This window comes from Phascolarctos cinereus, unplaced genomic scaffold (assembly GCF_003287225.1).
Source record: "Phascolarctos cinereus isolate Bilbo 61053 unplaced genomic scaffold, phaCin_HiC Scaffold_4;HRSCAF=312, whole genome shotgun sequence".
NCBI lineage: Eukaryota > Metazoa > Chordata > Mammalia > Diprotodontia > Phascolarctidae > Phascolarctos > Phascolarctos cinereus.
In genome coordinates this window covers 729,199,443-729,221,178 of record NW_027555847.1, presented here as the reverse complement: position 1 = coordinate 729,221,178, position 21,736 = coordinate 729,199,443, and the positions used below count along the sequence as shown (strand labels likewise).

Sequence of the window (21,736 nt, the reverse complement as noted above, 5' to 3'; positions counted from 1 at the left end):
CTTTCAGGTAGTTCAATAATTCTTAAATTATCTCTTCTTGGTCTATTTTCAAGGTCAGTTGTTTTTCCAGTGATATATTTCACATTTTTCCTATTATTTCATTCTTTTGATTTTATTTTGTTTCCTCATGCCTGCAAACAACAGAAAAAATCATGCACCAACTCTCCCTCCACTTTAGTCTTGGCTTGTAGCCTTTTCAAGTTAAATAATTTGCCATACTAAGAAGTGGAAATTGAGAGGATGCTTATCAGCTGGAGAATGGCTAAACAAGCTGTGTTATATGGTTATGATGGGATATTATTATACTCTAAGAAATGACAAGCAGGATGCTTTCAGAAAAACCTGGAAAGACTTCCATGAACTTGACGCAAGGTGAAGTGAGCAGAACATTGTACACAGTAACAGCAGTGTTGTACGATGAAGAACTGAGAATGATTTCAGCAATACAATGATCCAAGACAATCCCAAAGGACTCATAATGAAGCATGCTATCTGCCTCCAGAGAAAGAACTGATACTGCTTGAATGCAGACCGAAGTATGCTATTTTTTTTCTTTTATTCTAGTCTTCTTTTGCAAAATGACCAGTATGGAGAACACAGGTTTTCTACCAGCACCACACCACCCACATGTCAAACCATCAGTTACAGCAAATGCAGAAGTTTTGAATGCTGTGGATAAGTCCACTTACCTTGGCAGCATACTTGCTAGGGATGTACACATTGATAATGAGGTTGATGCACGCATTGCCAGAGCTAGCTCAGTGTTTGGAAGGCTCTGAAGGAAAGTGTGGGAGAGAAGAGGAATTAGACTGACTGTCAAAGTGAAGGTCTACAGAGCCATTGTGCTGACCTCATTGTGTATGCCTGTGAAAGCTGGACAGTCTACTAGCACCATGCCAGGAAACAGAATCGCCTCCATGTGAATGGTCTTAGGAAGATTCTGATGATCACCTGGCAGGGGAAGGTGCCAGACACTGAGGTCCTTTCTCTAGCTGAACTGCCAAGCATTCAAACTACAGCACAGAACACAACTCTGAAGAGCTAGCTGTACTGTTCAAATGCCAAAAAGCACTTTACAAATATGATCTCATCTGATCCTCACAACAAGTCCTAGAATGTGCTCCATGATGGAGAACTATTAGAGGATTCTCAGGAGGGACAGCAGTGAGAAGACAGGGCTGTTCACTCCAATCATTACCTTTCAATACGGTTTCAGAAGTGTTGAAGGAGACAAGGGTGGGTAAGGAGGAAGCAAACAGATCTCAATTTGTGGACGTTCAGATATCACAGTCAGAAACCCTGAGACATTCAAGAGACGTCTGACGTGAGCTGCACCCTGGGATCTATGATAAGCCCATCAATATTATGAATTTTTCCACTGGCCAGCAGAAGACACAGACAGGAAGAAAAAGACCTGTTGTGGTCAACACAAAACATGTCAAGCACTTGAGCATTAACCTCTGAAGAGACAGAAGAAACCACTACAGTGTTCTATAAAACTATTTAAACAGAAGCAAAGGCAGGATTGGATTGCAGAAACACCCACTGTCCGGGACTAGGTGGGCCCAATAGAGGACTGGGGTAATACTGCCCCAAATTAACTCCCCCAGTGGACTTCATCACAGAACTGCACAAAGTGATAGCTAAATGTCGGGATGGACACCGAGGCAGAAATATCGAGGAGAACCATGGAAGATTGGGGGGGGGGAGCTATAGGAGTGACAAAAACAAGGTGTCCAGAAAAAAAGGGACGGAAACAGATGTAGCCCCGACATTTGCTATCAATATTCTGCTAAGAATCTGACATCCTAACCAAGCAGGATGTATAAGGGTACAAACCATTCCCCAAAGAACATGTGGTCAAAACAAAACTAAACTAAACCGATGAACAAATGTTCTTGAAAAACGAACAAAAAAATGCACATTATCAACAGCCCCAGGAAAATCTGCTCAAAACCACAGAATTTCATTCCAGGAAGACAGCAGGAACTTCTCCCTCTCTGCCATCTTCAAGCAGCAGCTGTTCAGCCTTAGCTGGAGACTGTACCGAGGGAACCCCAACCGGTCCTAAGGCACCTGTGCCCCTCTGGGAGAGCTCTTCTTGATGGGCAGGTCCCCCTGACACGGAGCTCCAGCTGGCCTCTGTGGGGAAAAGCCCCATTAACGCTCCTGGTCCCTCCTTCTGGGGCAGAGCGCTACTCCACCCAGCGACCCTTCAGAGATGGGAAGGCAACTTGCACGCCCTAGCAGCACCTTGTCAGGTCGAAGGCTTCTCTTCCTCTGCCCCACGATTCTGTCTGATTTATCCCAACTGTATCTTGCTAGTGCCTGGTTGGTTGAATGTTGACTATGAGTGCGACTAGGAGCTCATGGAGGGCAGACACTGGTTTTGCCTTACCAGGCATCCTAAGAGCTTAGCACAGCACCTGGCACACAGTAGATACATAATAAATGCTTGTAAACCTTGGTTTAACTTTGACCAACTGTTCTGTGGCAGGGGCTTGGAGCCTCAGACCACTCTGGCTCTCTCCTGTGAGAACCCATGCAGGTGTCGATGGGCTCCTCCAAATATGGCACCCCGGAAGGACCAGTCTCCCAAGGTGGCCTGCCCAGGAAGAGGATGATGCACTCATTCCTCTCAGGATGCTGCCAGAGGCCTTCTGGCCTTCTCTGACTGCCACCGAGCCCTGTGGACTCCAACGGAGTTTGTTTGTGGTGAATAAGACCCCCAGGAAATCTTCAGACCAGCAGATAGTTCACTGTGCCTTCCCCAAATTATAGCGATGGAGGTGAGCTTGTGAACCCAAACACTGAACATTTGACATATCCTCAGCTTACATTTCATATCGCGATGTAATGACGAGATTCTAGGGCGTGGAGGCCCAAGGATCTGGATTCCAATCCTGCCTCTGACATTTCTAGAATCTTGGGGGACCACAAGCAAGTCACTTCACCACTGCCTGCCTGAGTTTCCTCATCTGTCAAAATGGGATGGAAGGCCTAGAATAGCAACCTCAGAGGGCTATGGGAAGCTCAGTGAGATCATGGGCACTTTGAAAACTTTAAAGCACTGAATTAATGTTATAAGGATTGAGAAAAAAGGAGGAAAGGAATGACCATTTATTAAGTGCCCGCCGTATGCCCAGCCCTGTTTGTGCTAAGTACTTTACAGATACCCTCTCATCTGATCTTCACGATAGTCCTGGGAGGGAGGTGCCATTATTACCTCCATTGACAGATGAGGAAACTGAGGCAGGAAGTGATGAAGTGACCTGCCCAGGCTCCAAGGCTGGGTGTGAACTTGGTTCTTCCTGACTCCAGCCCTGCACTCTGTCTGTGTGGCCCTGCTCAGCTGCCATGTTGTTATTCTGAGTCGGGCCTTACCTCCAGTGCTAGCTGTCACTCCGTTGGTGCCTCTGTGTGAGTCACTGATGAAAACGTCCAATAGCACATGCTCGGCACAGATCCCTTGGGCTTTCCCCTGGGCACCTTTTGCCACCCTGATTTTGATCTGGGGGACTGAGTCTGAAGGGCCTGGCACATAGTAGGTGCTTCTGAAGCATTTGACTGGTTGTCTCCTGGGAATGAATGGTGGGGCAGATGGGGGGGTCTTCCTCCTGCTCTCTGCTCTCTAAGATCTCTGGCTCAGTGGAGGTGCAGGGGCAGGTCTCTCCCTCCCCCTCCTTGGACAAGAGGCACCATGGTGGAGAGCAGGGCCTTGGCTCCAGCTTGTCAGGAATCGCCAAGGAATAGGAAGCAATAAGCCTGGTGCTGAGAAGAGCGAGCAGAAGGAAGGGCTAAAGCCAGCCCTTTGGGAGCCGCATGGCTGCAGCACCGTCCCACGGAGACCTCCAAGAGGCAAGCTGAGGAAAGGAGGAAGAGCCAGAACACGACCCGATGTGGGGAGGGCAGCCCTGACGAGGTCCCTGGGAGTCACAGAGGGGCATTCCCAGAGTCCACAGGGCTGACCAGGCCACCAGAGCAAGGGCTCCTCATCCACCAAGAGGCCAGAACCACTGAGTAGGCCACGGTCACACACTCCCCGGCCTCTACATGTCAGAACCACTGCCCAGCAGGTGACAGACAGGGTCCAGCCTACTGGGAGGATGCCTACTCCTAACAGAAAACCTGGGGCTTCACTCTGTCGGTTCCTGTGGGATTTCTGTGCCTTTTCTTTCCTTCCAGTTGGAAATTGCTTGGATCCAAGAGCTTTAAGACTGGCAGGAGAAACTGCTCCCAAGCCCCTGCCAGGCCAGTCCCTGCCCCCAAGCCCTGGCCCATCAAATGACTAAGTGCTCTGGCAGATTCCAGGCAAATGCTGACAGAGCGGCTTTGATCCCCACAAGTGCACAGGACCTCAATATTCAAGGGAACATACACACTAAGGAGAGACAAGGGTCAAATGAATAAGAGAAGGGGTGCCGAGGACATGGGAACCACAAGAGAAGGTGAGCAAAAAGATCAGTCCCCTCAAAGGGCCTCTCTCCCAGCCCAGCAGGACACACAAGGATAAAATTATCGATATTGAAGCTTTCTCAGAAGCAGATGAGGGTCTATGAAGGAGCTCATCCTGTTCATCACTATATCCTGGGGCCTCCCACATATTTAAAGTATTTCCCCATGGGAGGCAGCGGGGCATGATGGAGAAGGCACAGAACAGTCAAGAGGTCCTGATTCAAAGCCCACCTCACACACTTGTGTCCCAGAACCTCAGCCTCAGTTTCCCCATCTGTGAAATGAAGATAACCCCTGAGGCACTGACCTTCCATGGAGGATGGGAAACTTCATGAGGTCAGCTGTAGACCTAAGAAGAGCAGGCCACCCAGCAGCTGACGGGGGAGGGGTGGTGGTGGTGGAGCTGGCGCTCACTCACCTGGACCACAGCTCCTTGGGACAGCTCCCCATGGCAGCCAAGGCGCTTCCCCTCACTCCAACTGCTCGATCATATGAGGTTTGGAAACTGAGAGTCCTGCTCAGGGGAAATGGAAAGGGCTGGGGCCAGAGAAGACCTCAGCCGCCCATCCCCAGGCCCCCCTCAGGACAGGTGGGCACTGACGGCTTCAACACTTAAGCAGAGCTGGTCTGTGCCCAGCACCTGGCAAGACAGAGTTCGTCCAGGGGGTCTCTACCAGCTACCCTGGCCTGTGTTCAGCCTTGGGGCTCCCCCCTCCCCAACCCAAGCAAGCCATCAAGTGTTCCTTCTCCTACCCCCTGCCTCTCATTACCGATGCCTGGGCAGGCATGTTACCTCTGAGCCTCAGTTTCCTCATCTCTAAAAGGGGGACAACAGCCCCAAGCCCAGGGGACCCATGAGAAGCTGGACAGGGATGGTCTCTGGCATTTCCTGGAAGTATCTGCCAGGAAAGTCCTCCCCCAGAATCAATGTTGGGAGCTCTTTGGAGGCATCCTCCATCAGGGGGCCCTGCCTGACACAGGGTCGGGGTCCCCGCAGTTCCCTAAGGACCACACCCACCAAAAGAAGGACTCCTCATCTACCAAGGCTCCCTTTGTGGGGCTCAGATGGCAGCCCAGTCCTGAACCTGGGGGGCCCAGCAAAGGAGAGACATGGAGTTGAGTCCTAGAGAGGACGTCACCTGGGGGGCCGGGGGCACAGCAGACACAGAGCCCAAGCTGGAGGCCCAGCCCAGGCCTTCCTCCCCAATGTCTCCAGGCCTTCTTCCTTTTCCATTTGGCTAATTCTTCATTTTAAGGAGTTGTTTTCTTCAGAGATTTTTTGTATTCTTATAAATTTGACTCAGTTCTCTATATATTTGAGAAATGAGGCCTTTATCAGAGACACTTGCTGTAAAAATTGTTCCCCAGCTTCCTGCTTTCCTTCTAATCTTTGTTGCATTGGTTCTATTTGTGTAAAACCTTTTAAATACAATCAGCATTATCCATTTTTCCATCTAGTGAAGCTCTCTGTCTCGTTTGGTCCTAAATTCTTCCCTTCTCCATAGATCTGACAGGTGAACCTCTCCTAATTTGCTTACGGTGTCACCCTTTGTGTCTAAGTTGTGAGAGATGGTTCATGATGGACCCCTACTCAAATTCTGATCAGTATTAGTCGGCTCAGTATGATTCTATAAGGGGTAATGACCGTTAGCAATCATTTCACTGCACTTGCCTGGTAATACACAGTCTGTCATCTAATAATAATAGGTAGAATAAGCAACATGTTAATCCATATTTTGTAAAAGTCACACAGGAATACAGGTTCTAACAGAAGGGCCCTATAGCAGATGTCAGACTTTGATGGTGTGTTCACTACTTGCTTACCAGCTATGAGGCCCTCTTGTTTAACCACAAGAAGGCTGACACGGATAGCTTCATTTGGTTTTGCTAAAATTCTATGACCAGACTACCCATGGGTGGCATGGTCTGGAAAGTCCCACCCCCAATCTGTTCTTGGAGCACGTACACGAATTGCATCACCTCTTCCTGCCCAGCCTACAGAGGAGGCCAAGCCATCATATGACCACCTGGTCAGCGGAGACGTTGCTGCTTCACCCGGCCTGTGAGGCAGCTGACAGATCGTTTTTAGCTTATGCATCATTTTTGGCCCACAAAGCAAGATCGGTCGACCAATGGGATTCTGTACTTTGTATCATCTTTAGAATGGTCAGGTAGGAAAGCAGGTATGAAGCTTTATAAAAATAAGGCAGACGGAAAGAGGGGCTATCTCAGACTGTGGGGAAGGTCTGGGGGCCACTTCATTAGAGGGGGCCAGGTCCCTTTAATGAAGTATTTTGGCTTGGCACTCTGCCTCAGTTTCCCTTTTAGTCACTCCGGGTGGTTTTTGTCCCCACAAAATCACATACCCATTTTGACCTTATCTTGGTATATGTTGTGAGATGCCGTGCTATACCTAGTTTCTTTGTGTTTTCCGGTTTGCTCAGCATTTTTGTCAAACGGTGAGTTTTGGTCCCAGAAGCTGGGGTCTGTGGGTTTGTCAAACACTGGGTTACTGTGGTCACTTACTGCTGCGTGGTGTGTACCTGGTCTGTTCAACTGATCTAGCGCTCTAGTCCTTGGCCAAGACCAGATGTTTCTGATGATTACTGCGGTGATCTTAAGGCCCAGGTCTAAGACACATACACGCATATACACACAAACACATACAAACATATACAAACACACACACACATGCACATACAAACACATACAAACACATACACAAACATACACGCACATACACACAAACACATATGCACACACACACACACTCCAGCGCCTCCCTATCACTTCCAGGACCAAATCCTCTTTTTGGCTGCATCACTTGGCTCCAGCCAGCAGACAGAGGAAGCATTGGGCACAGCAGAACATAGGTGAACAGCGCTTTGCAGAGCTGACCCCACCTTTGGGCCCACCCCAGGGTGCGGTGAACACGGCATCCCTGCCCCCGCAGCCCCACCTGTGCCGAGGCCTGGCGCCACCCAGGACGCGGCTGGGGAAGGGATCCGGGAGGGCCCCGTGGAAGTGGGAGCCCAGAAGGGGGCAGGCTTTGCAGAAGGGGGGCGCATGGGCCGGGGTTGGCAGGAGGCAGGAGGGGATCAGAGCACGGCCGGAGCCAGCCCGGCTCCGATCCCGCCCCGGGGGTCTGCAGGGCCAGGTAAGGGATGCTCCGCATGGCCTCCTCCCAAGGTCCAGGCTTGGGATGCTCTTTGCTCGGACTCTGCCGGGCTCACGGTCCTTCCAAGGGCTGCACTGATGCCTCGGCTGCCCGGCAGGGAGGGGAGGGCACAGCCTTCAGCAGGCGCCTGCCAGGCAGGCACTTCACAGATGCGGCGCTGCATCCTCCGCCCACGCCGGGGGGGGGCAGGGGTGTGGTGACCCCCGCTGCACAGCTAAAACTCGCGGGGTCACGCGGCGTCTGAGGCTGGATTCGAACTCGGATCTTCCTAACACCAGGCAGCCCTCTACGTGCGCCAGCTGTCCACCGGGCACCTCCCTCCCTTCGCTGCTGTCTACACTGGGTGCCTCGCCCTCTAGACCGTCGTTCCAGGACCACGTCCTGAGCTGAGGCCCGGGCTCTCCTCCGGCCGCAGCCCGCTGACCTTACGGCGGGGGCTTTGCTAACCCCCTCCTCCCAGCCGACTCTCCCTCCTCCCCCTCTGACCGCTCCTCCTCCGTTCCCTTTGCTGCAACCGCCTCCAGTTCTGATCCAGCCTCAGCCACGCACCAGCTGCGTGACCCTGGCCAAATCATGGCTCCCTGTAACAACAGGATCCCTGACCTCCCACAGTTTGCTCTTTAATAGGGTTGGGCGGGGCCCCTCCTGCGCTCCTGAGCCCCACCCCCGCCTATCTGGGATGGTCAAGGCTCGGGGGAACGCTGGACGAGCATCTTCGTTCGCTGGAAGCGGCGCACGCCCCCTGCCGGTGTGACCGGGGCCCTGCAGCACCGGCCGGCTCCGCTCCACCTCCCTGCGAAGGACGCGCTAGCAGGGATTCAGGACAACAAGCCCCAGCAGGGAGCCGCCAGCACGCACGCGCACCAGCTGCAGGGGGCGGGGCTCACTCCCTGGAGACAGCCTTCCGAGCTGCGAGGAGCGGGCAGAGCTCTGCCCATGCGCAAGGGCCCGGGAACTACATTTCCCAGAAGGCAGTACAAGCCTTCTGCGCTGTACTGAGCAGCGGGCCTCTGGCACTGACTCGGAGGTCTGCGTCATTTCTGCCGCCGCCGCCGCAGCCTGGCCTTCAGCTTGCTGCGGCCGCTTCGGCTCTGCTCCGCCCCTCCCTGAGCCACTGCCGGGTCCGAGTCCTGGATCTCGGCCGGCGTGAGTAGGACCCGGGGGATGGAGCTCGAAGCCAGGTTTCACTGCTTCGGCTCCGGGGAGGGGTGGCTTACCTGCCGGGGACACTGAGCATGCGCAATGCAAGTCAATTCCCTTCTCCCCCACCCCTGCCTCCTGCCTCTGGTGCATGCGCCCTGAGCTCCTGAGGCGACTGGGTGCCCCTGCCCTGGAGCCTGCTGTGGCTCCGTAGCACCCTTCCAGTCCAGTCTGCGCTCTCCTTAGAACCCGGGACACATCGCAGCCCTCCTCTGCAGTCTTCTATGGCTCCCTGTGACTTCGGGGAAGCCTTTCAGCCTAGTCTGAAACCCAGGGCCCCTGGCAGGCTCCTCCCCTTCCTGCTCCTCACCCCCTTCTCCAGCACACCTAAGCTCCGGGCCAGCCTCAGTTTCCTCCCCTGTACGCTGGGAGTATGATGAGCTCAATGCTAGGAGGCCTGAAGCCTGCCTTCTTCTGGACCCCTTCCCAGCATGGGCTTTCTCATGCGCCCATTTTCCTGCTCCTATCTACACCCAAGTGCTGCCCAGACAGGCCAGACTCTCTATCATTCCCATTCCCCCCACAGTTGGATGTCTTAGTGACCCACCCTGCCTGACACCTCTCAATACCATTCCACACACTGCTGGATGTCCCAGTGACCGGCTCTACCTGACCCCTCTCCTTCCCATTTTCTCCACAGCTGGACGTCTTGGTGACCAGCCCTGCCCATCCCCAAGCAGAAGGGGCCTGAAGGAGGACATGGCCCCTGTGTTCCTGGCAGCCAGTGCCCACCAGGTGAAGGGGGCTCCCAGGGTGGCTCCATGGCTCTCCCGTGGCCCTTACCAGGCTTCTGGAGGCAGCCATGGAGGCCTGTGTCCAGAGCAGGAAGGGCCCCACAAGGTCACTTGGTTGGAAGGAAGATGTGGAGACACTGAGGAGGAAGGCCTGGGCTGGGCCTCCAGCTTGGGCTCTGTGTTCACTGTGCCCACAGCCCCACAGGCGATGCCCTCTCTATGACTCATACTCCACATCTCTCCTTTGCTGGCCCCCCCCAGGTTCAGGACTGGGCTATAATCTGAGGCCCACAAAGGGAGCCTTGGGAGATGAGGAGTCCTCCTTTTGGTGGGTGTGGTCCTTAGGGGGCTGCAGGGACCCCGACCCTGTTGTCAGGCAGGGCCCCCTGATGGAGGATGCCTCCAAAGAGCTCCCAGCGTTGATTCTGGGGGAAGACTTTCCTGGCAGATACTTCCAGGAAATGCCAGAGACCATCCCTGTCCAGCTTCCCATGGGCCCCCTGGGCTTGGGGCTGTTGTTGTCCCCCTTTTAGAGATGAGGAAACTGAGGCTCAGAGGTAACATGCCTGCCCAGGCACAGGTAATGAGAGCAGGGGGGAGGAGAAGGAATGCTTGATGGCCTGCCTGGGTGGGGAAGGGGGGAGCCCCAAGGCAGGACACAGGCCGGGGCAGCTGCTCCTCTGCCTTGGGGCAGGACCCCTCAGGAGGCACCTCCTGGGAACCCCAAGAGTCCTGAGCTTTGGTGCCCTCCCTCTGTTCTGGCCATCTGCACCTGTCCTCCTTGGCCTGAGAGAGTGGAAGGTCCCAGTGGGTCAGAGGCATGCCTGGAATCCAGATCCAGGAATCAGCCCAGCGGGAAGGGTCGTCCACCTGTCCAGCTCCCTTCCTGAGCAGCCACGTGTCCTGGGTCTTGTAGGGCTCTGTGACGTTCGGGGACGTGGCCGTGGACTTCTCCCAGGATGAGTGGGGGCACCTGGACCCTGCTCAGAAGGAGCTGTACCGTGAGGTGATGCTGGAGAACTATGGGAACCTGGTGTGCCTGGGTAAGGAGGCTTCCCTGGGATGCGGCCTCTGCTTCCCACAGGGCTGGGCTTCCACCCTGAGTCCGTGCCATGGGGGGCTGGAGGAGTGGGCAGAGGAGCCCCACAGGTCCTTCCTCCCTGGGTGGCCTCAGGGCTTCAGACAGCTGAGTACCCTGGGCTCAGGTCTTTGTCCCCTGCTCAGGCCCCACAGACCCAAGATTCTTCCTCCAGTTAGGGCATTTGAACCACTTGAAGCCATGAATGACTCCCAGGCTTTGAATAGGACCCAGGCCCCAAGAATGAGATGTCTCTCTGGGCCTACCCCTTGCTGGGGCCTGGCACAGACCAGTTCTGCTGAAGCGTTGAAGCCGTCAGTACCCACCTGTTCTGAGGGGGGCCTGGGGATGGGCAGCTGAGGTCTTCTTTGGCCCCAGCCCTTTCCATTTCCCCTGAGCAGGACTCGCAGTTTCCAAACCTCATGTGATCGAGCAGTTGGAGCGAGGGGAAGCGCCTTGGCTACCACGGGGAGTTGTCCCAAGGAGCTGTGGTCCAGGTGAGTGAGCGCCCCCGGCAGCTGCTGGGCGGCTGGCTCTTCTTAGGCCTGCAGCTGACCTCATGGGGTCTCCCATCCACCCTGGGAGGCCAGTGCTACAGGGGTTATTGTCTCCATTTCACAGATGGGAAAAGTGAGGCCGAGGTGTTCTGGGACATTAACAGGTTGGCAGCTAGAAAGTGGGTGAGGTGGGCTTTGAATCAGGACCTCTTGACTGTCCTGTGCCTTCTCCATCATGCCCCGCTGCCTCCCATGGGGAAATACTTTAAATATGTGGGAGGGGGCCAGACCCCCAGGATATAGTGGTGAATGGGATGAGCTCCTTCATAGACCCTCATCTGATTCTGAGAAAGCTCGAATATCGATAATTTTGTGCTTGTGTGTCCTGCTGGGCTGGGAGAGAGGCCCTTTGAGGGGACTGATCTTTTTGCTCATCTTCTCTTGTGGTTCCCATATCCTTGGCACCCCTTCTCTTATTCATTTGACCGCTCTCCTTAGTGTGTATGTTCCCTTGAATATTGAGGTCCTGTGCACTTGTGGGGAACAAAGCCGCTCTGTCAGTGTTTTTACCTAGAGTGTCCCAGAGAGCACTTGGTCATTTGGTGGGCAAGGGCTCTGCTGGCTGTTTTTCCTGTCAGTCTGAGAGCTTTCAGACTCAAGTAGTTTTCAGCTGGCAGGAAACAAGAAGCGAAGAAATTCCACAGTAACAGATGGAGCAAAACATCTGGTTGTCTTTTAGGAGTAGGCATACTCCCTGGGCCAGCCTGGAACCTGCCTCTTGGGCCGTGCTTCTCACTTGCAGAGGCCAGAGAGCACTCAACCTTGATCTGGTCAGCAATTCAAGGAAGACCCAGGACGCTTCTACAGAAACTGGCCTCTTACTTTGCTGAACCAATATATTAAGCCCATTCCCTTTGCCTTTTCTTTCCCCCATTCCTTTATATCCCCAAACCCTTTAGTATCATACTCTCTTCTCTTCTCCTTTAATCCTTTCTCTGAAGAAGTGTCTGTGGTCTATTTCCTCTGGTCCATTTCATCTCTTCAGAGTCTCTGGTCCACTTAACCTCTGCAGGATCTCTGGTCCACTTCACCTCTGCTGCATCTCTGGTCCATTTCACTTCTGCAGCATCTCTGGTCCATTTTACCTCTTCACCATCTCTGGTCCATTTCACCTCTGCTACATCTCTGGTCCATTACGTCTTCACCATCTCTGGTCCATTTACCTCTCAGCGTCTCTGGTCCACTTCATCCTGCTGCATCTCTGGTCCATTTCACGTCTTCACATCTCTGGTCGTTTCACCTCTGCAGTATTCTGTCCATTTCACCTCTGCAGTCTCTGTCCATTTCACTTCTGCAGCATCTCTGGTCCATTTTACCTCTTCACCATCTCTGTTCCATTTCACCTCTGCTACATCTCTGGTCCATTTCACGTCTTCACCATCTCTGGTCCATTTAACCTCCTCAGCGTCTCTGGTCCACTTCATCTCTGCTGCATCTCTGGTCCATTTCACGTCTTCACCATCTCTGGTCCGTTTCACCTCTGCAGTATCTCCTGTCCATTTCACCTCTGCAGCATCTCTGGTCCATTTCACTTCTGTAGCATCTCTGGTCCATTTTACCTCTTCACCATCTCTGGTCCATTTCACCTCTGCTACATCTCTGGTCCATTTCACGTCTTCACCATCTCTGGTCCATTTCACCTCCTCAGCGTCTCTGGTCCACTTCATCTCTGCTGCATCTCTGGTCCATTTCACTTCTGCAGCATCTCTGGTCCATTTCACGTCTTCACCATCTCTGGTCCGTTTCACCTCTGCAGTATCTCCTGTCCATTTCACCTCTGCAGCATCTCTACAACATTCTCTTTCCTCTCCTCTGATGTTGTCCCTACCCTGTTGCAGGCCCTTATCACCTCACACCTGGGCTGTTACAGTAGCAGCTGGTGGGTCTGCCTTAAGTCTCCTCCCACTCCAATCCATCCTTCTTTCAGCCACTAAAGTGATTTTCCCAAAGTCCAGGTCTGATCATGTCACCCCACTTCCGTGCCTCTCTAACTGCAGTGGCTCCCTGTCATCTCCAGGATCAAATAAGGAATCTCTGTTTGGCATTCAAAGCCTTCATAACCTTGTCCCCTCCTACCTTTCCTACACCTTATAACCCAGCACATACTCACCAGCCTCCTTCCACCCTTTTCCCACTTCCAGGCATTTGCTCTGGCTGCCTGCCATGCCTGGAACTCTGTGCCTCCTCATCTCCTGTTACTGACTTCTGGCTTCCTCCAAGGCCCAGCTGGAATCCACCTTGTACAAGGAACCTTTCCCAGTCCCTCACCACTCTAGTGCCTTCTCTCTTGATTACCTCTAATTTTTTCTGTCTGTAGCTTATTACTGCGTAGTTTGTTTGTTGTCTCCCCCAGTAGACTGTCAGCTTCTCGAGAGCTGGGGCTGGTTTTTGCCTCTTCTTATATCCCCAGTGGTTCACACAGTCTTGGCACAGTGTAAGCCTTAATTCTTTTTGCTTTGCGTGGGTCCTGGCATTGAATTTATCAAAGGTAGCTTGATGATCTCTCCATCCTTTTATTTATATTACATATGAACTCTGTGTTAGCCATATTTCTTCTGTCCTTCCCAGTCCATTAACACGGCAGCCACTGAGTAACTCTTTCTCCTCTCAGTTGCCAGTGTCTTCATCCTATGTCCCTGAAACAATGATCTTGCTCTCTGTTGAGCCTTCTCTCTTTCTCATGTCATTAAAACCTGACAAAACCCAGAAGTTCCTTGTCTTTGCCTGTCTTCACCTAACTTCACTCATTGCCAACATTGTCACGCTTGGCAGTGTGCCCATGGCTCTATCTTCTTCCTCTGTTAGTGGTCTTTGCCTTGTCTTCTTGGAACCTCAACAGTCAGTGGCTCTTTTTCAGTTCTCTTACTGTTTAGCTTCTCAGCCGTATCAGACCCTGGTGATCAGCGTGTCTCCTGTCTGGGTTTTTGTGCTATTGCTCTCCCTTTGCTCCCCAGTCACCTGCACGGTTTGCAGGTAGCGTCAGGGAGTTGGGAGGGAGGGCTGATACAGCGGATGACAGAGTCAGGATCCCAAAGGGTCTTGATAGACCAGAGCAGGGCGGCAAACCTTTGGCCTTAAGGCCACATGTGATCTTCTAGGTCCTCGGGCGCGGCCTTTTGAGTCCAAGTTTTACAGAACAAATCCTTTTATTAAGGGGATTTGTTCTGTGAAGTTTGGATTTGAAGGGCTGCCCTTGAGGACCTAGAGGGCTACATGTGGCCTTGAGGCTGCAGGTTCTCCACCCCTGGGCTAAAGCATTGGGAGTAAGATGGAATTGAAGAGAAATATTGCGAAGTCTTGCGCTTGGATACAGAATATCTACTTCATATTGGAGGAGGCCTATGTGGACAGCAGCACTATTCTGAAAGAGATCTGGGCATTTCAATGGCCTTTAGGTCTAAGAATGTCATGCGGCAACTGAAAAGCTAAGTTTCCAGTGGGGTGCATTAAGAGGGGTATAGCTTCCAAGAACAGGGAGGTGATAATTAAGCCAAGTCAGCAAGCATTTATTAAGGGTTTGCTAATATGCCAGGCACTATGCCAAGTGCTATAGGTTCACTGTATTCTTCCCTCCTCAGAATTCAGCCAGGTTTTGTGGTCAGTTTTCAGTGGCATGGTTCAAGAATTATATTGCTGACCTTAAGTGTCCAAAGGATAGCAAGTGGGATGGTGAGGGGTCTTAAATCTGTGACTGAAGAATCTGTCAAAGAAACTGGGATGTTTAGTCTGAATGAAAGAAGACCCAGGGGGCACATAATAGCTGCCTTTGAATAGTTATTAGGCTTATTCTGTTTGGTTCGAGAGGGCAGAACCAAGAGCTGTAGGTGTGCACATTTAGGCTTTATGTCAGGAAAAACTTTCTTACAATTGGAGCTGTCCAGAAGGGAATGACACCCTGACAGGTGTTCAGTTCCTCCGGGAAGGTCTGGGTGACCTCTTCTCAGGTCTGTTGTGGGAGGGGCCCTTTAGTGTGTGGGCTGGACTGAAAGCTGCCAAGGTGCCTTCCCACCTGCAAGCTCCACACGTCCTGCTCCTGTCTCTCGGCAGGCACGATATGTGACACATGCACCTTCAGTCATGGTGAATGTTGGATTTGTTTCTCATAACTGCAGATACTTGTTACAAAGCAGAGTTTTGTTTTGTTTTTAATTAAGTTGAAAGCTGTGTGAAGCGTAGAGGGACAATGAAAGTGATGGTAAAAACTAGAAGTGAACATCAGTGAAAAACGTAACAGTGCAGGTGAGCAAAGGGAGGTCCAGAAGCAGCCACAGACAAGCTAGCCATCGTTGGTGCTGACATGGTAGGGTAGCAGCTAGAGGGCCGGCCTCCCAGCCAAGAAGGTGGCTCCTCTCCGGCCCCTGACCCGTGTTGGCCGTGTGACCCTGGCAGAGTTCTTCCCTTCTCAGTGCCGTGGGTAGCACTCTAAGATCAGCCTGAATTAGGAGGCATTTTCTCCCCTGCCACTGCAGTAATGGGCATGGTCCCTGGCCCCCGGCCCTGCTTGAAGAAGCTGTAAGGTGCCACATAACAGACATTCACAATCTTTTCTTGCCCTCTTCTTGGTTCTTATATACGTATGGAAATATTCATATGTATTGGTGGTTGTCAAGCTGTTAATAATCATTTTTTTAAAGATTAAAAAGGCATAAAGAACAGGAAATATGTGTGTTTGCTTGTTTCAGATTGGGAGGCCAGACTTGAAACCATAGCTTCTTCTCTAAAGCTGGACCTCTCCAGGAAACATTCCTTCCAGGAAGGACTCAGCAGGGATGATGTTGCTGCCTTCAGATTGAGAAAGGCCTTCAGTTTGGATGCTAGGTCAGAAAGGCATCAGATAAATGAGAGAAAGCTCTTCAGCAAGCAAAATTCATCCAAAACAAACTTCCCCATCAAGTACAAAGGCATGAATGTAATAAATTTGGCAAAAACTTCAGTCTAGGACCAATCATTTTTCCAGAACAGAGTATAAGTATGGGAAGCAGTCTACATCAATGTGACATGGATCAAAAGAGCTTTAGCCTGTATTCAGACATCAGGAATTATAACCAAATCTGTGTTAAACAAGTATTTTCTAAGTATAATGAATTTAAGGATTCCTTTAGTTACAGTTCAGACCTTACTGAGAATTGTGTGATACATTCTGCAGGGAAGCCTCAAGAACTTAATGAATGTAGCCCCTTATTCCTGAGCCCACAGCTTGCACCATTTCAAAGAATTCATACTGGATGGGCACCTTATGAATCTAATGAATGTGGGAAGGCTTTCAGCAAGAGCTCAGGGCTTATTGAGCATCAGTCGGTTCATACTGGAGAGCAGCCTTTGGAAGTTAATGAATACGAAAAAGGCCTCTTGCCAAGTGCAAATCATGCTGAACATCAGTTAGTTCATGCTGGAGAGATACCTTGCAAATGTAAACAATGTAGTAAAGCATTTTTCCTGAACTCACAACTTAGTGTACATCAGAGAATTCACCCTGGAGAAAAACGTTATAAATGTAATGAATGTGGGAAAGTCTTCCGCCAGAAAGCAAAACTTAATATACATATAAGAATTCATACTGGAGAGAAACCTTTTGAATGTAATGAATGTGGAAAGGCCTTCCGTGAGAGCTCAGACCTTACTCTACATCAGAGAATTCACACTGGGGAGAAGCCTTATAAGTGTGGTGAATGTGGGAGGGCCTTCAGGCGGAGCAAAAACCTTACTCTCCACTGGAGAATTCACACTGGAGAGAGACCTTTTGAATGCAATGAATGTGGGAAAGCTTTCCGCCAGAGCTCAGACCTTTCTCAACATCAAAGAATTCATACTGGAGAAAAACCTTATGAATGTAAGGAATGTGGAAATGTCTTCCGCCAGAGCTCACACCTTATTCTACATCAGAGAATTCATACTGGAGAGAAACCATATGAATGTAATGAGTGTGGGAAGGCATTTCGCCTGGGCTCACAACGTAATGTACATCAGAGAATTCATACTGGAGAGAAACCATATGAATGTAATGAATGTGGGAAGGCCTTTCGAAAGAGCTCATACCTTACTCAACATCAGAGAATTCATACTGGAGAAAAACCATATAAATGTAATGAATGTGGGAAGTCCTTCAATCGGCGTAGAAATCTGACTTTCCATCAGAGAATTCATACTGGTGAGAAACCATATGAATGTAATGAATGTGGAAAGACCTTTAGCTCGAACAGAAACCTTACCCTCCATCAGAAAATTCATACTGGGAAGATGACATAAAAATGTAATGATTGTGAAAAATACATCCATCACAGGTCAGACTTTATTGAAGATCAGAGAACTCATAGTGGGGAACAATCTTATCAGTGGAAAGAAGGTTGGAACATCCTCCAGAGCACAAAACTTACTAAACCTCAGTCAGTTCATGCTGGAGTGAAATATAAATCTCATAGATATGAGAAGACATTCCCTAACTCACAATTTAGTGTGCACCAGAGAATTCATAATGAGATCCCTTATGAATGGAATGACTGGGAGGTTCTGCCAGAACTGCTCCCTTTGCCATCTGTATTAGAATTTGTGTCCTAGAGGATCCTTATGAATGTTAAAAGACTTTCAGCTGAAGCAGAATCCTTAGTCCTCTTTAGGGAATTCACACCGGAGAGCAGCTATATGAATGTACTGAATCAGCAAGCATTTATTAAGAATTTACAATATGCCAGATACCGGACTAGTGCTAGATAAACAAGCAAAGAAAAGCATAAAGTTCCTCCCTTCAAGGAGTGTACATTTTATTGGGGGAGACAACACACAGATAAATAGCTGTGTATTTGATAGAAAGTAGATGGAAGGTAACTTTAGAAAGGTAAGAGCAGCTGGGGGAGGGGGAGGGGGAGAAGGACAGAGGGGTGAATGGAGGGTGGTGAAGGCAGCATTTGGAGCTGAGTCCTGAAGGGAGGCACAGATTCTGAAATAAAGGGGTGGTATGGGGGATGGGCATTATCGGCATGACACGCAAATGGGAGGTGGAGTTTTGTGTGAGGAGCATAAATCAGGCCAGTGCGCCTGGACTGTAGGATACGTAAAAGGCAGCAATGGGGAGGAAGCCGGAAGAAGCCAGGCTATGAGGAGCAGATCTTCTAGATGTGATAAGATCCATCAGAGTACAATGAGCAGGTCAAAACTGTGCTCTAAGGAAATCATTTTGGTAACAGTTTGGAGGATAGATTGGTCTGGGAAGGGCCTTGAGGCAGAGACAGCAGTCATGAAGAAATTGCAATAGTCTAGGTGGGAGGTTAGGAGTGCCTGAACTTGGTGTCTGCCCCCTCCTGAGCGAAGAGAAGGATGTATGTGAGAGATGGTGTGGAGACAGGAAAGACGGGATTTGGCAACTCATTGAATATGTGGAGTAAAAAAGGACATTTAGGTTTGAATCCGGAAAAAAAGTGGTGCCCCCAGTAGTAATAGGGAGGTTTGTGATGTGTAGAGTAAGTCCGGTTTGAAGTGTCAGACAGGTGGTTGGTGCACATGGTCCTGGACTCTAAGACAAATGGGAGATTTGTTTGCATAGAGATGATAACCGAAGCAGAAGGAACTGATGAGATCATCAAGCGACAGAGTACAGAAGACCCTCAGACCCCTTACCTAGCCACAGTTAATAGGTTTCAAATGGGTGACAGTATGACAAAGGAAACTGAGAAGGACTGGTCAGATGGGATAAGCAATGGAGGCAGTGTCATGAATGCCCAGAGAGAGGCAGATTTCAGTGAGATGTTTTTTTTCTTTTGGCTAGGCAATGGGTTTAAGTGACTTGCTCAGGGTCACACAGCTAGTGTTATGTGTCTGAGGCCAGATTTGAACTCAGGTCCTCCTGAATCCAGGGCTGGTGCTCTATCCCCTGCACCACCTAACTGCCCCTTAGCGAGGTGTTTCACAAACACCAAGTGCTACACAGAAGTCTGCAGGGTTGAGGACTCAAATGGCCTTAAGATTTGACAAGTAAGAGCTCATTGGCAACTTTGGAAAGAGCAGTTTCACTTAAATTATGAAGCTGTATTGCAGGAGGTCTAAAGGAGAGTAAGAATAGATACAGTGTAGACAGCTTTGTCAAGGAGTAAGGACAGAGGAGTTAGATACACAAAGGAGACAGCTTATCAAGGACTTTATCCTCAAAAGGAAGGAGCTAATCTAGGATGGTAGTAGAGATGGTGGGATCTGGTGAGGGTTTTTTAAGGCTGAGAGACTTTGGTATGTTTATAAGCCACAGGGAAAGCCAGTAGATAGGGAAAAGTTGAGGGAGTGATAGGTCAATATAGTTAAAAATGGGAAGGGAAGGACTCAAGGGTGCGCACAGGAGTTTCCCTTGCAAAGAGAATGGCCACCTCTTCATCCAGGACTAGAATAAAGGAGATAGTGGGAGAGAATATCTGAGAAATGTGATAAGAATCATTTGGTGAATGACCCTTTTTTTAAAAGGTTGAGACAAGGTCCTCAGCTGAGAGGGTGGGACTTGGGCTGCTGGGAGATTTGAGTGGAGAAAGTTTGGAATAGCCACTATCATGAGACTAGATTAGAGAAGACTAGAAAGACTGCCTTGCGGCAGTGAGAGCCTAGTTAAGGTTAGATAACAATTTAGCAGTGAGCGTGGTCAGTGTGTTTCATGACATCCTTCAGCTCTGTTCGGCTATACGTGTGTATGACCAGAGGAAGTGGATGTTGGGAATAATCTGTGGGTGTTATTGATAGATGTCTTCAGCAATGGAACACAGACACTAGGGATCGAAGAAGAGTGGATTGTGTAACCTAATCTGACTCAGCAGCAGGTTGAGATTTGGAAGGGAGGAGAGTGTTGCCAGAGTAGGGATTAAGACCTGGGAAAAGCCTGAGGGGTAGGAAGGATAAGAAGTCACAGTTAGGACAAAGAACAGGATTCAGATAGTAAGGCATAGAGAGAGATGGAGCAGTGGAAGGTATTATAAAGGAAATCAGTTCTTGAATGTGAAGTACAACACTTACTATGATAGCAACATCAGACCATGGCTGTGCCTGTGTGTGGCTGAGATGGAGTGGAGGAGTGGGTCCTTGTGTTTGAGAAGACCAAGGGACTGGGGGATTGGGGTATTTGAGGGTATTTGAAGTCCTCCAGTATGAAGTCAGGTATTGGGGTCAAGAGATGTTTGATCCAAGCACTGACCTTGAGAAAATACCCAGGATGTGAACTGAATGATAATTGTGGATAGAATAAACGCCAAGAGAGGAGATATTGAGTGATGGTGGTAAAAGGACAGTCTAAAAGTGTCAGCAGGGAGTGAGGCATAGTGAATGAAGCTGCAGGACCAATGCGGGGGGGGGGGTGAGGATGGGCAGCAGTGAGTTGTCCTGCCTTAGTGAATGGTGGAAGGTGGAAGAAACAAAAGGAAGAGACCTGAAGTAAAAATAAGTTTGCTAATCCTGGAGTGAGGCTTAAGGTGGCGTAGCAGAAGAGGCTGGGCACATTGAGCAGGGAGGACGCTACATAGAACATCGAGCTTGCAGTCAGGAAAACCTGACAGTGTGACCCTGAACACGTCATTGAACCTGTTGGTGCCTCAGTTTCCCCATCTGTAAGATGGGAACAATGAGACTCCCAGGCTGTTAGCGAACCTTAAAGGCCTGTGGATGCTCTGGCTGTCACTAGGTTCAGGCGGATGAGTGGGGAGGTGTTTCTTGGGCAGTCAGCAGTTCACTGTCATTGCAGAAACTAAAATGAAGTCAGCTACATTAGCTGTGGGCAGAATGGTGGTCTGCTACAGTCAAGTCCAAAGTCCAAAGTGTCCCGACTGCCAGGCTGTTGTGTCAGACCACCCGCTACCATTTTTAAACACTCTCTATGTGCCAGGCACTGTGCCAAGTGCTGGGGATACAAAGAAAGGCAGAAAGAAGACAGTCCCTGCTCTCAAGACAGACATCCATATGGAGGAGATACCTGGGGGTCCCAAGAGTCTTGGTGCAGGTCTGTGAAAAGTCTTAAGATTTTTGAAGCATTGTATAGAGGGTAAATTGGAGATGGATCATGGAGAGCACTGGTGTTAAGGGGACTAGGAAAAGCTTCCTGCCAAAGGTAGGACGGGAGGCAGAAGTGAGGAGGAAGGGCATTCCAAGAATGGGCAACAGTACAGTCAGAGTGGGGATAAAGAACGGAGTGTCTGAGGAACATCGAGAATCCCATGCTGAGTCAGGTCAGCCCGTCCATCATGCCAAGCGCTGTGTGAGCTCTGGAGACATAAAGGCCCTGCTTTCAAGGAGCTCACTTGATGGGGGAGACCGCACGTAAATAACGAGGCACGTGAAAGATCCACACAGTGCAAAAGGACTCACAAAGAGCCCCAAAGAGGAACCGGAGATGAGAATTCAAGGACGCTGAGTTAGAGGAGAGAGAACAGTCCAGGTGTCGGGTGAAATTACGTTAGAGTCAGGGACGCAGTGCTATGAGTGAGGCCCGTATAGGGGAGGAATGTAGATGAAGACCGTAGAGAGAAAACATTTTTAGAAGTGAAGCGGGATTTTATGTTTGATCGGGAGTCACTAG

General features: G+C 50.3%; 1 protein-coding gene across 1 annotated transcript; it reads left to right on the top strand.

Annotated features, from left to right (window-relative positions):
* Positions 1 to 8,693: 8,693 nt before the first annotated feature.
* On the top strand, positions 8,694 to 17,948 carry LOC110201797 (uncharacterized). Its single transcript, XM_078151896.1, is given in 6 exon segments — positions 8,694 to 8,779; positions 9,474 to 9,568; positions 10,484 to 10,610; positions 11,047 to 11,142; positions 15,885 to 16,040; positions 16,043 to 17,948. Coding segments are annotated over 5 exon segments (1,821 nt in total). The 5' UTR covers positions 8,694 to 8,779; positions 9,474 to 9,532; the 3' UTR covers positions 17,449 to 17,948.
* Positions 17,949 to 21,736: the final 3,788 nt, after the last annotated feature.